This window comes from Medicago sativa, chromosome 6 (genome assembly GCF_051527215.1).
Source record: "Medicago sativa cultivar Bolivia chromosome 6, Bolivia_mono, whole genome shotgun sequence".
In the NCBI taxonomy this organism is placed as follows: Eukaryota; Viridiplantae; Streptophyta; class Magnoliopsida; order Fabales; family Fabaceae; genus Medicago; species Medicago sativa.
In genome coordinates, this window is record NC_140754.1 from 61,426,034 (window position 1) to 61,439,262 (window position 13,229).

At 36.3% G+C, this 13,229-nt stretch overlaps 1 protein-coding gene and 1 non-coding gene across 2 annotated transcripts; one reads left to right on the top strand and one right to left on the bottom strand.

The window, feature by feature from the left end:
- The first annotated feature begins 2,219 nt into the window (after positions 1-2,219).
- Positions 2,220-12,191, top strand: LOC146916097 (uncharacterized). The gene is made up of 3 exons (XM_085721543.1): positions 2,220-2,823; positions 3,058-3,886; positions 12,070-12,191. The coding sequence occupies exons 1-3, from the start codon at positions 2,401-2,403 to the stop codon at positions 12,189-12,191; spliced, it is 1,374 nt and encodes a 457-aa protein (XP_085577669.1). The 5' UTR covers positions 2,220-2,400.
- Positions 2,854-2,960, bottom strand: LOC146916098 (small nucleolar RNA R71). Its single transcript, XR_015017030.1, has one exon. It is a non-coding gene; the product is annotated as a small nucleolar RNA R71 (small nucleolar RNA).
- Positions 12,192-13,229: the final 1,038 nt, after the last annotated feature.

Below are 13,229 nucleotides of genomic sequence, written 5' to 3' on the forward strand. Positions count from 1 at the left end.
CATCCAAAGACAGACTGCATGAAAACAAAATTTTCATGTTGACTTTTTCTTAAAATTTTCATGTTTTTTTTTTTGGTAAAGGTTGCTGGAAGGAGGGTGGGTGTTGGTGGCTCACGGTGGAGAAATTTTGGCAAAAAAAAAAAGAGTAATGATTTCTGTCAAAAATAATTGAGTGATGAAAAAAAAAAATTGGTATAATGCGAGGTAGAAATTTTGATTTGTATGGTTAAAATTAAATGTCAGACCAAAAAAACATGATATTTACAAAAGAGAGATAAAGAAGGAAGAAGTTTTGAACTTACAATAACATTAACTGAGATATAAATTCATGCCATTACCACCAACAAACAATGGTGATTTTAAACTTAGAAACAAAATGAGAATTTCAAACAAAACATGGGATTTTGTGATATGAAGTTTATGGTCGGCTATACTATCTGCAACACAAGAAACTCAAATAATATCAGTCATATTAATAATTTTCGGATTTGGAATAATGAGTTTCAAACAAAACATAGCATTTTAAATATCATTTTTGGCTTACGTTTTTTGAAATGTAAAACATAATTTTCTACTTTTTAAAATCATAATAACCATTATATAAAATATTCTTCTTTTAATAACACAAATATGATTGTTTTTGCAGGTGATGAATAAAAGAAAAAACATAAACAAAGATGAAGTTGTGATAATAGTATCAATAACATAAACAAATCTTTTTGAGTGTCTTTGTTCTTTGTATGGGTCTAAACTCCGGCTTAAAAACTATGGTTTAGCATTCTTTTAAGTGAATAAGGTAGATCTTGGTGAGAGAAGAACAATGGTCGTGATGGTGTTGCAAACAGAGGTTGAACGGTTGGTATGCAAGGGTAGATAGAAACAGTTGTGATGGTGGGAGAGATGAAAAAATAAACAAAAGGATAAATTCTGGTAATGAGGGTGTGGCTTTGCTGGATGCAGAAGAGAACGAAAAAAGGAATCTCAAAAAGTGGGTCACGTGATTGATAAATGAAAGGAAAAAGGAATTTGTGTGGCTTGATGAGTCATAGATAGTCTAATTTATTGCCTTATTTAGTTTAGTTTTATTTTAAATTTGATTTTATTTTATTGCATTTTATTTTAGTTTAGAATATTTTACTTCAAATTGTCTTTTATTTTATTTTAGGAATAAATATATGGTGGAAGGTGCCTTGGAGCAAAAGAAAGAGGACTGGAGCAAAATACAGCGCAAGAATACGAAGATACGGGGCAAAAATATATTCCCCCAACTCAGAAGCTTGGCACGGCCCGTGCCAACATGTGGCACGGCCGTGCCCGTCCCAGAATCCTGTTTTGCTGCTTTTCTTCAAGGCCAAGTTACCCTGTTGCGGCTTTACCGTTTTATCCTTTTAGTTGCTTAGTTTCTAAGTCAATTGTAAAGCTATAAATAGAGTAGCTCTCCACCATAAACAATCATGCTTTACTTTGTTTATTTCAATTGCTATTTTAATAAAAGTCTTTATTTTCCCTTTTACTTTCCTTGCAATTTATTTTACCGTATTTCTCTCTTCTTCCTCCATGTCTACGATGAACATGAGTGAGTAGACTTCTTAGTCTTAGGATTGTTGGGGAGTCTAATGACTCAATCCTAAACAAAACATGTCTAAACCCTAATTTCTATGTAACCCTAATTTCTAATCTAGATTCACCGTCTTAACGTGGATTAACAATTATCAAACTGTGGAAGCGAAAGCGGAGGGTTTGATAATCGTTAATCCATCATCCCAAACATCAATTCATAAAGCGAGAGCGGAGCTTTGATGTTGGAACAAGTGAATCTAGACAATAATTGCAAAACAGTGAAATAGTCTTTGCAATTATTGAGACAAAGAGTAGTTTCAATCCTCTATGCATCTTCTAGTAATCATGTCAGTGAAATAGGCTTGGTTGCTAGAAGTAAACTCTCACCGGACTTTCATCGGAAAGGTGAGGGGCTAAGGGAAACCGGTCTTTAGAAATTAGTGTGTAAATCATGAAATTAGATGTTTAGGTTTTGTCTAGTGAAGGATTAGTTATTAAGATGAACCAATGATCCTAAGGCCCTTTATTATTATTGTTTTTACCTTCAGCAATCAAACTCTTTCTTATCAACTTTCTATCCTCTAATCATTCATTAAAAGTTAATTAAATTGAACAACTCCCTAGTGGAACGAAAACTCTACTTACTACTATTACTTCGATAGGCCGTGCACTTGCGGTTTGGCCCTATCAAGTTTTTGGCGCCGTTGCCGGGGAGTTAACTAATTTAATTAGCTTTTTCTTAGTGATTAGAATTCTCTCTTCTTCTCTTTCTTTTTCTGTTTTTATTTTTATTTTTATTATTTTTCTGTTATCACTAACTTCTTGGGTTCTCAAATTCTTATGCGAAAAACCAGAAATCGAGTTGTAATAATCAACGAGATCGAAAGGTATTTGCATAAACGAAGGAGAGACGCACAAAATAACACCGCCATGGCCAATCGCACTCTCAAAGAGTATGCAACGCCGTCTACGGCTGAGCCACAAGCTGTTATTGTGTACCCAACGGTTGAGGATGACAATTTTGAAATTAAGCCTGCCCTACTTAACTTGGTGCAGCAAAACCAATTCTCGGGATCCCCCACTGAGGATCCCAATCTTCACATCTCTGTTTTCCTACGAATTAGTGGAACCATGAAGGAGAACCAAGAGGCCGTAAGACTTCATCTCTTTCCCTTTTCCTTAAGGGATAGAGCTAGCGCTTGGTTCCATTCCCTCGAAGTCGGTTCCATTACTTCATGGGATCAGATGAGGCAAGCATTCCTTGCCCGTTTCTTTCCACCATCTAAAACCGCTAAACTTAGAGACCAAATCACACGGTTCAACCAAAAAGATGGGGAATCTCTCTATGAGGCGTGGGAGCGTTTCAAAGAAATGCTAAGACTTTGTCCCCACCATGGCCTAGAGAAGTGGCTTATAGTCCACACTTTTTATAATGGCTTGTCTTATACCACTAAGATGTCTGTTGATGCAGCTGCAGGTGGAGCACTTATGAACAAGAATTACACAGAGGCGTATGCCTTGATCGAAGACATGGCTCAAAATCACTACAAGTGGACCGACGAGAGAGCCATCACTAGTTCTTCACCCTCCAAAAGGGAGGCAGGTATACACGAAGTCTCTAACTATGACCACCTTGCTTCTAAAATTGATACACTAACTGAAAAACTTGAAAAACTCAATGTTAGTGCTATCAATTCTGCTTCTACTCCTTCTTGTGAAATATGTGGTATAACTGGTCATGCTGGTGTTGATTGCCAACTAGGTAGTGCTATTAATGGTGTTGAGCAAATGAATTATGCTCAATACAACCAAGGGATGAGACAAAATCAAAATTTTTATAAAAACCAAAATCCCTATGGACAAATAGCACCACCCGGTTATGCAAACAACCAAAGATTCACTCAGAAGTCCAATTTGGAAATTTTGTTGGAAAATTCTATTGCCAACCAAAACAAACAACTTCAAGAACTTAAAAACCAAACTGGATTTCTGAATGACTCTCTTTCCAAGCTCAATACCAAGGTTGATTCTATTGCTACTCACTCTAAAATGCTTGAAACTCAAATCGCTCAAATAGCCCAACAAGTGGCTACCTCTTCCCAAACACCGGGAGTCTTTCCTGGTCAAACCGAAGCCAATCCCAAAGCCCAAGTTAATGTCATATCTTTTGGGGGTAGTAAGTTAGGCGAAACTTTTGCTAAGGTTAAAAACATTGGGAAAGAAAGTGTCAAGCCTTTAGGTGATAAAATTGTGATAGAAGAAGCAAAACCGCTTGAAGAAAACAAAACTCCATCCCCCTTAAATCCTGATAAGCTTAAACTAGAGGGTAAGTTTGAAAAATTTGTAACATACTTAGGAAGATTTGCATTAAACTTCCCTTTGCTGATGCTTTGTCTAGGATGCCTCTATATGCCAAGTTTTTAAAGGAAATTTTTTCAAAGAAAAGGGCTATAGAGCATAATGAGACAATAGCCTTGGCTAAGGAAACTAGTGCAATCATCCAAGAAGCACCCCCTAAGCTTAGAGATCCAGGTAGCTTTGCCATACCATGTGAAATTGGGAATGAATCCATAAACAAAGCCTTATGTGACTTAGGAGCTAGTGTTAGTTTGCTGCCTTTGTCTCTTCTTAAAAGGATAGGGATAGGAGAGTTGAAACCTACCGAGATGGAATTGAAAATTGCTGATCGTTCTACCATGAAACTTGTAGGATTTGTCGAGGACATACCTGTTAAGATAGAAGGGATATACATCCCAACTGATTTTGTAGTCGTTGACATTGAAGAGGACGATGACGTCCCCATAATCCTAGGTAGACCTTTCCTTGCAACTGCAGGAGCTCTCATTGATGTTAAACTTGGTAGGATAGTCTTTCAAGTGAGTGATAAGATGGTAGGATTTGAGTTGGAAAACGTTATGAAAGGTCCCGCGCTTTACTCTTGTTGCATGCTTAACGATCATGTTGTGAAAGAACGTTTTATAGCGTCATCTACACAATATGATATCTTTGATCCATTCTAAGGACCCTTTCTAACCGTCAAGCTAATGACATTAAAAGAGCGCTTCGTGGGAGGCAACCCACGCATTTAATTGCTTTTGTTTGGTTTTTCTTTGTTTTAAGTTGTCTTGTAGGTAATTGTCCAAGTGTAGTTCGAAAAAAATCAAGAAATTGAAGAATTCTGAAGCCCCCAGGAGCAGAGAGGTGGCACGGCCCGTGCTAGCATTGGCACGGCCGTGCCAAGTTTTTAAGGAAAAAGATGATGGTTGAAGTCAGAAAGATGGCACGGCCCGTGCCAATAGGTGGCACGGCCGTGCCCGTACTCTTGTGCCTATATACATAAATTTTTCTCTTCTTCTTCCTCATTCTCAAACCACAAACCTCTCTCTACTTTTAAACTTCTCTCTAAACCTCCATAACCTTCAAACCTTCATATCTCCCTCAATTCTTCACCAAATCACTCAATTCTTTCACCAATCAACCACAAACTTCAACCAAAACAAAGACCACCAATCAAAACCATCCTTCATCCATTCAAACCCATAATTCACCAAAACCCTAATCTTTCAAAACCTAACCCAAACACCACAAAACCTTAACCAATCTCCACATCCAAACCAACAAACCTTCCTTAAACATCAACCCCAACCTTAAACCAATCCTTTCCACCACAAATCCTCCCAAACCCTAAACCTTCCAAACTAATTCCAACAAAGGTCAATGGCTTCAAGAAGAAGTGGTAAAGAACCAGCAAGCTCTCAAGGAGGACCTCCCCCAAAGAAGCAAGCACAAGTAAAGAATCATGGAATAAGCTTCAAGAACAACAAGCAACGGGACAGGTATAAAATTCTAATCTCTAAACACTTGCATCCTGCTCGTTATCCTGGTCCAAATACTTTAGATGTGCTAGAGCTGTTTGATGATGTTTCTAGGATGATAGGAAAGTTAGGTTGGACTGATCTGCTGAAACCTATGCGGGGTTATGAAAACTTCACTTATGAATTTTTAAGCTCAATTGTTTTCACTAAAGATAAGTTGAATTTTGATAACCCTAACCATAGAGTTGTTTTTCGGTTGATGAATATTGATTATGACATGTCACTTCAGCACTTTTGTGAGGCCTTAGGTTTTGCAAATGAGGGATATATTCATGATCATTGGGATCCTAGCCTTAAACCGGATAACTATGACCCAGCTACCTTTTGGACACGTATCACCGGCGTTTCCAACTATGTTCCTAGAGCCAACAAAGCTAGCAACATCCACAACCCCGTACTTAGGTACCTCCAAAGGGTAATGGCTTGCACTATTTGGGGTAGAACCGAGCTAGGAAACACTAGAACCGATGAATTGTTCATGCTATGGGCAATGCTCCACAACCACCCCGTCAATACTTGTTTTTATTTGATTGATTACCTAGACTTTGTCGGTACTAGACCGGCCGGTAGAGGAGACATAGTGGTGGGTGGCATCATTACATATATAGCTAGGTGTTTTGGAGTGGGTGAGAATGAGGGGATCAAGCCAATTGAGGGAAACAATAGGCTTAACATAGAAACCCTCATTGCTATGAATTTCATCAAACATCGTCCACCTCTCCATTACCAACTTAAGCTAAATGTGCCAATTGGTTATATGTTGATGTGCAGGTTCTAGAACAACAAGATGATGAAGGAGAGGGTGCTAACTTGCACCATGATGAAGGAGAAGGTGCTAACTTGCACCAAGAAGGGCACCATGGCCATGAAGCCGGTGAGCTTAATGAAAATCAAAGATGGACATGGATTCATAATGAAATCGAGAGGATGAGCACCGAGCAACAAAGGCAAGGTGTTGAGATCTCCGGCCTTCGCAATGAAGTTCAAAGGGGCAACCGTGTCAATAATGAAAATAATGAGATGCTCCGTCGGATGATGCAACACCTCCAACTTCAAGGTCCTCCTTACGGACCTCAATAAACAAATGTGAGCTTTCCTCTTCCTCCCTTCCCTTCTTCTTCTTCCTATCTCTCTCATTCTTCTACTCATCTCTTTTTCCTATCTCTCTCATCCTTCTACTCCTTCTTTCTTCTACCTCTTCTCTTTTAATTTCTTTTTCTTTTTGAATCATTGAGGACAATGCTTCCCCTAAGTGTGGGGGGGGGGGGGGGCCTCATAAAGTGTCTAGAGTCGTAGTGTTCCCAAACTCCCTTGAACTTTATTCTTTTGTTTTATAGCAAGAGGCATAACTAAGTAGCTTGTTTCTAATGTAAATATGGCGTGAAAATTTTTGTTTTGTCTCTTCCTTAGGTTGCCTCTTGTACATGAAAGTAGTTTCTTGTGTTTCTTATGTTCTTGCTATACCCATATCATGTTTTATTGTGAAATTCTCCAATGAGAAAAGCACCCGGTTGCAATCCTTGAGTAAATGTATGAATAGGTATTTTAAGGAACACGTTCTATCTTTAGTGTTAACTTAGACCCTTTAAAGTCTTAAGAGTAAAAGTAGTATAAGTTTGTGTGGGAAAATTAATCAAATTGTTCTTAATTGTTATATTCTTTAATTTGTTAATGTTATATGGGGCGGGAGAATGGCACCAACATATGGGGGAAAGGACAATTACATCCTAACTTCCTAATTGTGGTGGTGACTCCTTAATTTGAACTTAAAGTGAAACTAATTCATCAATGCTAGGGGGAAAGGACAATTACATCCAAAAAGACTTCCTACGCGGAGATGAAACAAATAATAATTTTGCAGCACTGCTTAGGGTGATTTTGAATCTAGGGGGAAAGGACAATTACATCCGAGAAGACTTCCTACGAGGATAGATAGCCCCTAAGCATCTGCAGCCCCTTGTGCTTAAATGTTAATCTAATTTAATTTAACTTAAATTCCCATCACTCTTATATGAAATGAAGAAAGGACTTTTCTCGGTTACTTTAGCACTAAGGATAGAACCTATTCCTCATAATATCTGTCTTATACAGGAGCAAGAAAAGGGTTGGACTGCACACACACACTCACTTGAGACTTGATGTTAGGTAGAATAGGTTCATGAGAAGTGTTTGAAGTTGTAATTAGTGTACTTGAAGCAAGGCCTTTCTTTTGAGACACATTGTTCTTAATATTGCCATAATCAATCTTTTGTTGCTACTATGTTTGTTGCCTTTTGCTTGAGGACAAGCAAAGATTCAAGTGTGGGGGAGTTTGATGAGTCATAGATAGTCTAATTTATTGCCTTATTTAGTTTAGTTTTATTTTAAATTTGATTTTATTTTATTACATTTTATTTTAGTTTAGAATATTTTACTTCAAATTGTCTTTTATTTTATTTTAGGAATAAATATATGGTGGAAGGTGCCTTGGAGCAAAAGAAAGAGGACTGGAGCAAAATACAGCGCAAGAATACGAAGATACGGGGCAAAAATATATTCCCCCAACTCAGAAGCTTGGCACGGCCCGTGCCAACATGTGGCACGGCCGTGCCCGTCCCAGAATCCTGTTTTGCTGCTTTTCTTCAAGGCCAAGTTACCCTGTTGCGGCTTTACCGTTTTATCCTTTTAGTTGCTTAGTTTCTAAGTCAATTGTAAAGCTATAAATAGAGTAGCTCTCCACCATAAACAATCATGCTTTACTTTGTTTATTTCAATTGCTATTTTAATAAAAGTCTTTATTTTCCCTTTTACTTTCCTTGCAATTTATTTTACCGTATTTCTCTCTTCTTCCTCCATGTCTACGATGAACATGAGTGAGTAGACTTCTTAGTCTTAGGATTGTTGGGGAGTCTAATGACTCAATCCTAAACAAAACATGTCTAAACCCTAATTTCTATGTAACCCTAATTTCTAATCTAGATTCACCGTCTTAACGTGGATTAACAATTATCAAACTGTGGAAGCGAAAGCGGAGGGTTTGATAATCGTTAATCCATCATCCCAAACATCAATTCATAAAGCGAGAGCGGAGCTTTGATGTTGGAACAAGTGAATCTAGACAATAATTGCAAAACAGTGAAATAGTCTTTGCAATTATTGAGACAAAGAGTAGTTTCAATCCTCTATGCATCTTCTAGTAATCATGTCAGTGAAATAGGCTTGGTTGCTAGAAGTAAACTCTCACCGGACTTTCATCGGAAAGGTGAGGGGCTAAGGGAAACCGGTCTTTAGAAATTAGTGTGTAAATCATGAAATTAGATGTTTAGGTTTTGTCTAGTGAAGGATTAGTTATTAAGATGAACCAATGATCCTAAGGCCCTTTATTATTATTGTTTTTACCTTCAGCAATCAAACTCTTTCTTATCAACTTTCTCTCCTCTAATCATTCATTAAAAGTTAATTAAATTGAACAACTCCCTAGTGGAACGATAACTCTACTTACTACTATTACTTCGATAGGCCGTGCACTTGCGGTTTGGCCCTATCATGGCTCATAATTTTCATCTTAATTTTTAATAAAAAAAAAACATTCCTTGATTATTACTCTTCTTTAAACAAAACGGGTATTCCCCTAAAAAAAATAAAAACCGATATTGTTTAAGGTTTTTACATACAAATTAAAAAATGTAATAATAGTGTCAAAAAGACATATTCTATATGTTGTCGATTATAAGTAAATTTGAACTTTTTATGTTCATTCAATTAACGATGTATATGACCCACAATATAGATCACACCATATTAATTGAATAAACCTAAAAAATCAAAATTTGTTTATAATTGACAACGGAGAGAGTAACATTTTTTCTAAACTACCCTTATTTACCGTTGGTGTAATGCTTTGAAAGTAGTGTACATTCAATTAATTAAATGGTACAATTGAAATAGAATCATAATTCTACATTGAAAAATGCAAGTAACATTGATTTTAAACAATTTTTTACTAAAATGACACTCATTTTAAAAACGGAGAAAGTACATTAAAAATTCTTTAAAGTTGTAACTTTCCGTAGGTTTGATATGTTAAAGAGTAAACATCATACATAACATATAACGATATAACACATGATAGAACAACACAATATAACCACACAAGACAAACCTTTATGATAGGAATTTTTGTGTCTTATACGATTTTTTAGTTAAAGAATTTTGTGATAGGTGTAGTTTGAATTACACAAAAATTCAAAACTAACTCAAATGCACAGGATAAGTTGTCACTGACAAATCTAAGTTTGATACACGGGACAAGTTGTTATTAATAAAAATATTGTTCTTGCAAAAACGTTTATACTATTTATAATATCACATCACTTTAAAGATATAATTATATTGAACCCTCATCAACTAAAATGCACGGGGTAAATGGACACTTTATATAATATCGTAAATAAATAAATTGCATGAGTGAAGTGGGCATTTATTAAAATTTCAAAATTAACTCAAATGCATGTGATAAGTTGTCACTAACTAAACTAACGTTGATATACGGTACAAACTATAATTTATAAAAAAAAATCATGTTAAAGCGTTTATACTAATTAGAATATTACCTCACTTCAATTCTACAACTATATTGAATCATCATCGACTAAAATACACGGGATATGTGAGCATGGACTAAAATATTACAATTATACACGATACAAGTTGTCATTGATAAAATGGTCTAAATTTATACTGCTCACAAATACATAATGTCGAGTTCATACTACACAAAATCATCCACGACCAACTAGTACCCGTGCGGATGCACGGGTATCTTACTAGTAAAAATAAAAAAATTACTCAAAAATGTTTGATTGTTTGAGAATAAAGATAGGGTAAGCATGAAGTTGCTTTCTCCAAATCAGTCATCTTATCTTGTAAAATAAAAAAATCTAGTTTTGGCAAATGACAAATATAGTTTTGGCAAATGACTATAGCACAGATTGGTTACTGTATTTGCTAGTTTTGGCTAACATTCACATCTTGGACCGCTAAACCTTGTAGCAACTTTAGGAAGATATTCATGTTACGTAACATGGTTTGTGTATTTGAACTCACATTTTTCTTTCTTTTAAGTTAAAAGGATAGGTACTATCCAACTTCCGTTCCACATACACAGTTCTTTAGCAATGTTACTGTGTGTTGAATAAGGAAGTTATCAACATCAAATGTTGATCATGAGTGTATGCTTCACCACACCACATACAAGCTTTTGTATGTGAAAGTGTAATATGTTAGGAAACATGGTATCCATGGAAGGAAAGAGAGAAATATAGAAAAGCTCTTTGTATTGATTGAAATTGAATATTACAAATGATGAAATTGCACCACTAATGGGGTTATTACAAGTATATATACTACCACAACTAGTATCTCTAATAGTCCCCCTCAAGTTGGAAGGTGTTCAAAACACTTCCAACTTGAAATGAGAAAAAACAAGGAAAGATGTCGGGAACACATCGGCTAAAAAAATTCATCAAACAAGTGTTTATCCATCAAGAAGCAACCACAACTCAAGGTTGAACCAATTGAAGGAAGGAGCATCAAAGCAATGCTTAACCACCATCTGGTAGAAGCCAATATCAACAAAGCCAATTAAGGCACAACGCTTAACCATCAAGAGTTCTCAATAACTCAAGACAGAAGCACAAGAAGAAGAAGAAAACGACGCTTAACCATCCATGACGGAAGCATATCAACATGTCTTAACCGTCATGAACAGAAGCACAAGACAAGAAATACAAGGATATCCAAAATCAATGATGATATCCAAAAAAGAAGTGCAAGGAAGAGCCATAGTCTACAATGGAAGGAGGTCATATGTTGAACAAACTTCACACCAAAGGTACCATGAAGCAACAAGACCATGGTTCCAAAGATAAAAAGTGATGCCCTCCAATGCCGAGCTCAGACAAGAAAAACCAAATGCAAGCCAATAGAGATGCATAGCCATGTGATGTGTCTTCAAACCATAGAAAACAAATCCATGTTGATGCAACTTCAAGCCATAGGCCAACAAATCAATGCTTCCAACAATGAATCTTAAGAAAGAACCAACAAGCCAAAACCATAAATGAAAACAAAATGCAGCAGTAATATTGCACAAAATAAATCCAAACATGCAGCCCAAAGACATCAAAATGAACCCAAGAAGATTCTTTAAAGGTCTCCCCAAAATTCATCAACGATCCAGGAACATAATGAAAGGGAAGCAATCAATGAACCTCCAATCATCCAAAACTGAGTTGGTACCATAGGCTGCCCCAAATACCAATCAGAAGCAATGGTAACTCACAGATGCAGCAGATGCAGAACCTCTAACACCAAAGATGGTAAACCATATAGCCCAAAACAAAATCATAGAACAGGATTGTAGAACAAATGAGGAAGCAATCTCCATACATTCTCATGACAGAATATGCAACCACAAAAAATATGTCAAGGCTTCATCAAACCATATGAGGGAGTTTGTACTTGCAGTAGCAGATATGTACACAATTAACAGCAAGAATAACCAGCTGATGAAACATAACATGACCAGCAAGAGTGAACTACTCATCCAACACTATCAAGAGTGAATATCCAGTTTTGCACAATAACAATGCAGCAAACTCAAGGGCTGTGATAATGAACTACTCACAAGTTGCAAAACACAAAAAAGAGATGCCTCAAAGGATTATTGATTTAGTTTCTCAAGTAACCAAACCATTCAACGAATTTGAGGCTTAAGAATTGAATTGCTCATGATAATGACTCCAAATCAGAAACTATGTCGCAGAAACCGAAGGTAGAAACCATAACCACAACTCCTCACATCAATGTAAATCTTCACAACATATTCCACATGTAAAAAAAAAGAACAAAGAAACAGGTATGAAAAGAAATATCAAAACCTCTGAAGCCGAATTGAATCTTAAAGAACATCTGAAATATGAAGATCCATGAGAATATCAGTGTGAAGCAGAACCAACTCAATCCAATGTCCAAAGGCATGAAGCTTCTTGTCCAACCAGGTATAATCAACAACATCACACCATGCGATATGGATTGAATAATCAACAACATCACACCAACTTTAATAGGTTCATCTTCATTCAGTTATTGATTGTGATGTCCAACCAGAACAAAATCCCAAGAATCGGTTTCTCAAAGCCAACAACACTGTCAAATTGAGCACAATCATCAATATGTTTTCAATGAAGCATTTCAACAAACACCATAAAGTCAGGGAAATGGGAGAAGAAAATTGTGATGAAAACAGAATTTTGATAGTAAAAGCATAAACAGACTCGAATCATATGTGAAATTGATTCATAAAATGGATTCGGATCAACTGAAAACGAATTCGGAAAGTGAAACAGAATCGCATACGGAAATGAAATGTAATGGAAGTCAAAATTATAAACCCTAGACTTTAGGATTTGGGAACAGAGACCTCAAAATAAAATTGATTGGAAGGGATTGAACTGAATCAGAAAGTTGATTCAAATCAAGGAATCGAAGAAAAACAAACAAGAACAACGAAACTGAATTGCGAAATCAAATCACACAAGAGAACCGAAACTCGCACATGAAGAAGAGGCTTCGGATTGGAAAAAAAACGGTTACAACGAACATGTAAAATCAAGAACAATCGATGCAATGAATTCCTCAATCACATGATCAGAAAAACGAAATTGAACAAAAAGGAATCAAGAAGGTAAAACTGAATTGTAATCAGTGAAAAAAAAAGGAAGAGAAAGTGAAGGAAAATGAAGTGAGAAAAAA

Excerpts from the sequence above, each read along its gene's own strand:
- LOC146916097 (XM_085721543.1), top strand. The coding sequence starts at position 2,401 with ATGCGAAAAACCAGAAATCGAGTTGTAATAATCAACGAGATCGAAAGG. Across the intron at positions 2,824-3,057 it reads AGATGAGGCAAGCATTCCTT|AATTACACAGAGGCGTATGC; the intron begins GCCCGTTTCTTT and ends CTTATGAACAAG. Across the intron at positions 3,887-12,069 it reads TGATAAGCTTAAACTAGAGG|CAAACTCAAGGGCTGTGATA; the intron begins GTAAGTTTGAAA and ends ATAACAATGCAG.